Below are 4,816 nucleotides of genomic sequence, written 5' to 3'. Positions count from 1 at the left end.
ATGTGTTCTTAAGGTGGTCGGTGACACATCGCTTTGCACCCTTTAAGTGTTATCTTAACTGTAAAGTTTGAAGCTTCTGTCGTGTTTATCTAGCGTTTTATTTCACTTTATAATTGTTAATACAACAGTTCCAGCGGTTTTCAAACCGTAGGAGGAACTGCTAAAGAGTTCCTTCTAAGCAAATTTAACCATTAAACTAGCTAGCTCTTATGGTATGTGATATGTATATATTACATCGTGTGCGGACTCAATCTCACTTTTGAATCACCGCAGATTTCTCCTACTACAATAATATGCTGTAAGAGTTATAGCTTATTTCAATGTTGTGTACATCGGAGCATAAGAATCTACCCCACTTATAAAAAGGGAGCTCGAAGTCTTTCGACAGGCACATTGCCCTTTATTTTGATTTGTTATTTCAGCTTGCAGTGAAAAAAATGTATATTTTCTTACGGTTTTACTATAAGCTTGGCACAATTTAAAATTCCATTTCGTCCTTTCACTCTCCCGTACATAAATCAAGATATGCCACTTGACGACCAAAAATTGTCAAAATCGGATTTCACATATTCAAGCCCCCACATACCAAATATGAACTATAACTTTTCAAGAACTAAGACGACAGATATGTGGACCAAGTTTGTATGGTTGACTTTTTCCGAACATATCGGTTATTTTGTGACACATATTATTAAAATTTTGGCAAAATGTTCTTTTGATAATAACATACCCTTGTGTCAAAAATGGGCTGAATCGGATCAATTCTTACTTTAGTCCCCATATGCCTAATATAAAGAGTTTCGAACTTCCAACACTTTATAACACATATATTGGTCATTATGGTAGTTATTTTAATTATATCATATTTTAAATAAAATCAGATAATATTTACGATTTTGAAACGTTCGACTATCATCCATTGCTCTACCAGTAATGCGCCCTGTATAATGATTTTCGAATTTCCAGCTCTCTTCAAACCGTTTCGGTTGGTCAATATGAGTGAAATTAAGTTGACACGTATTCTTGAGGGGTTACATGGATTTATGAAATATCTTTATTACCGAAGTATTGTCGTATTAAATATTATAAAAATCATTGTCCTGAATTTTCAAGTTGATCCGAGTAATAGTTTCGGAGATACAGCCTTGAGAACAGCGCTCGAGGCTAGCTAGGCTAAGTGCGCCGTCTTCAAACGCGTTTTTCTCGAAACTGTGTATTGAAGTCGTTTGGCAAGATGTCTCAAGAACTGCTTAACCGATCTGCATACAATACTAAACAGCTCTTTGAGATACAATTCTTGAAGACTTGGACAAAGAACTTTTTTCGATAACAACTATTTGCAAAACTTTTGCGAAATTTTAGTCTTTTTTGCTAAACTGTCTGTCAAAATACGATCTTCGTCCAAGTTCTAAGTTAAAGTTTTATCTAAACCACGTATTTTTTTCACCTAAGATGATCCTATATCCCGTAAAAGGAGAATCGACACTCACCACCTCTTCGTCGATTTCAAAGCTGCTTTCGACAGCACGAAAAGGAGCTGCCTTTATGCCGCGATGTCTGAATTTGGTATCCCCCCGAACCTAATATGGCTATATAAACTGACGTTGAGCAACAAATTTTATTGTACTCGTAATCCATTCACGGTTTCATCGAACACTGAATACTGATTTCGTTTGCAACATTTCTTTTTCGAACACCTGAAAGTATTCCCCGGCTGTGATACTTGTGTTTTGCCTGAGCCTCCCCTGCTTATATGTGTGAAAAGTATTTATCTTTCTAAGTAAGTAATTAATCAAAGCAGTTTGAAACTTTGAAACAAAATTAACATAAATAAACAAACACACGCAGTGTGAGTTATCGACTAATTTTATCATAATAACAATGAGTTAACAGATATATCAGCTGACTTCCAAAAGCAACAGTCTTAAGTATTAACGCACACTTCATATCTAATTGCAGGCCTTTCGACATGTATGCAACTTGTTTTCCGATTCTTTATCGCTTTCAACTGAAGGTAATTACTAAAAAAAAGCAAACTAGTTGGAGGGCTCGCTGCAAGAGCCAAAGCGCTCATTTGACATACAACGCTGACAAATCAGTGCCACTTCATTCTAAACCGATAAGCTTCGCGAATTCAATAGATGCACTGCTGCAATCATGGAACTACGCAAAGTGTGCGCGAAGTTTACTTTTGTCCAAAACAAAAAGTAATATTTTGATTGATAGACTTACAGTTTCGAGTGTCCAATTATCTGCAGTTGAGAATGTTGATAATGAGACCCTGCCATGATAAGACGCCGCGCTATGACTATAAAAGCAATGGTCTGAGAATTTTCGGCACAGTTGTATTTCATCAATAGGTGCTATACGACATTGAAAACCAAGTGCAAGTAAGTTACCCAGATTTATTTAATCTCAAAACACGTATTGAAAATACTACTCCTTTCTCTCCACGCAGCAAAATGTTCAAGTTCCTCGCGTTTTTGACCATTTGCGTCGCACTGGCCTCGGCCAATTTGGTGCGCGTGCCCATCTATAAGAACCCCAACTACCGCCAAACCCGTCAGTCTGTGCAGACCGAAACCGCCTACTTGCGCGGCAAGTACAATGTGGCCACACCGCGCAGCGCCGACGAGCAATTGGACAATTACCTAAATATGGCTTACTATGGCAAGATCACCATCGGTACACCGGCACAGGAGTTCTTGGTGCTCTTCGATTCTGGCTCATCCAACTTGTGGGTGCCATCATCCACCTGCCCCAGCAGCAACGAAGCTTGCCAATCTCACAATCAATACGACTCGAGCGCTTCCAGCACTTATGTTGCCAATGGTGAAAGCTTCTACATCGCTTACGGTAGTGGCAGTTTGACTGGATTCTTGTCGCAGGATACCGTCAGTGTAGCTGGACTCACCATTCAAAACCAAGTGTTCGCTGAAGCTATGCAAGAACCCGGTACCAGTTTCCTTGACGCCAACTTTGATGGTATTTTGGGTATGGCCTTCCAATCGCTTGCCGTTGACGATGTTGTGCCACCATTCTACAACATCTGGTCTCAGGGTTTGGTGAGCAATGATGTGTTCTCGTTCTACTTGGCGCGTGATGGTACCTCCTCTCAGGGTGGTCAAATGATTTTGGGTGGTTCCGATCCTAGCCTCTATCAAGGTGGTCTCACCTATGTATCCGTCTCTCAGCCCGGTTATTGGCAATTCAGTTTGAATGGTGCCACCATGAACGGACAGGTTTTGTGCAGTTCCGGTTGTCAAGCCATTGCTGATACTGGCACCTCACTCATTGTTGCCCCATACAATGCCTACAACGTATTCATGAATATCGTTGATCCCGATGGTGATGGAACCGTTGACTGCTCGTTGATAGACAGTTTGCCAGATATGGAGTTCGTCATTGGCTATAATACCTTCCTTGTACCTGCGTCACAATATATTCTGAATGACATTGGTGAGTGCTCACCTGCCGTCAGCTACATGGACACAGACTTCTGGATCTTGGGTGATATCTTCATTGGCATGTACTACACCGAATTCGATATGGGCAACAGCCGCATCGGTTTCGCTCCAGTCGCATAAGTTATCGACCTTTTGGTTTACCTTTATTTTAAATAAACATTTCTGAAGTCAAGATTTCCAAGTTTTGTTTTTCTTGTGAGTGCATCGACGACGACAATTTCTAACAGAACCGAGTTCACACAGAATTTATTCGCGTACCTCTGCTCTAATGAACACGGCATTTTCGGCTTGCACCACTCTCAGAAACATGCCCGGAAACATGCGCGAAAATATTTGTCCTGACTCTCCAGGTGCTCGGAGACAACTGCCCAGCAGCTTGTTCATTAGCTAGGAACGTACTCTACCGAATGCAGTCGGTTCGCGCATGCCCGAAGTACAAACGCGGCGAAAGAAAACCAGTCCTATTACTTTCCGGACAAACACTGTATATCTAGTTTTGGAATCAGATTAACTTATGGTTTCATTAGGGTTCAAACGCCAACAGATGTACGGGTTTTAGAAAGATAAGAGGGCTGCTATCAAGTGGTAAATCTTAAATAAATACATCAACTTGAACCAACTATCGCTTATGTTAAAATAGGCCAATGTCATTTAAAGGGCATTATATCGAAATGTGTGTGATCGTGGTCCGGGCGAGTCTACTTTTAAAAGTTTTGTCTAAATTGACTAAATAACGACGGCATGAAATTCCATAAAGATGTGAGATAATGAACAAGTACATTGCCCAAATTTTAACTGTTATACATCAGAGATATGAGCTTAGTTTTTGTGCAAATTCAAGAAAAATATACCGTTCCTTTAAGGATTGACTCACATGACGGTCAATAATATAAGTCTGGTGACACTTAGTGAGGTTATGGGAGCACTCAAATATGTTGACAGCATCGGCAAATATTTAATACAATTCAATTCCGGGTTCCACTTCTCATGTAGGCATACAATTTTTACTCAAGCTCAGGCTCGCACATTTAGCATAGATGAACAGACAGATCCTGTATCTGCCTACAATCGTTAGTTCAAAAAATTCTGTTGCTGTGTCCAATCCTTATGTATAAATATAATATGAAAAGAAACCTGAAAGAAATTTCAGTATTGAAAATACGCAAATACCAAATAATAACAACAAAAGGAACGCGAGAAAAACAAACAGATAAGTGTTGAAAGTTAGCCGCCTGCAGACTGGAGGCCTCCCGGGCAACAAAGCCATTTGTCTGCGCATACCAAAGCCCCCGTGAGAGTGTGCACTTTGTTCTAACTGATAGGTAGGGGGTGATGTATTTTGGCCGTTA

General features: G+C 40.2%; 1 protein-coding gene across 1 annotated transcript; it reads left to right on the top strand.

The window, feature by feature from the left end:
• The first annotated feature begins 2,328 nt into the window (after window positions 1-2,328).
• On the top strand, window positions 2,329-3,641 carry LOC108972915 (lysosomal aspartic protease-like). Its single transcript, XM_018939810.1, has 2 exons — window positions 2,329-2,390; window positions 2,459-3,641. Exon 2 carries the CDS (start codon window positions 2,463-2,465, stop codon window positions 3,585-3,587), a length of 1,125 nt encoding a protein of 374 aa, XP_018795355.1. The 5' UTR covers window positions 2,329-2,390; window positions 2,459-2,462; the 3' UTR covers window positions 3,588-3,641.
• Window positions 3,642-4,816: the final 1,175 nt, after the last annotated feature.

Source organism: Bactrocera latifrons, unplaced genomic scaffold (assembly GCF_001853355.1).
Source record: "Bactrocera latifrons isolate USDA-ARS-PBARC rearing strain unplaced genomic scaffold, ASM185335v1 scaffold_44, whole genome shotgun sequence".
Taxonomy (NCBI): domain Eukaryota; kingdom Metazoa; phylum Arthropoda; class Insecta; order Diptera; family Tephritidae; genus Bactrocera; species Bactrocera latifrons.
Note: the sequence above shows the minus strand (reverse complement) of the source record. Positions and strands in the feature narration are given on the sequence as shown.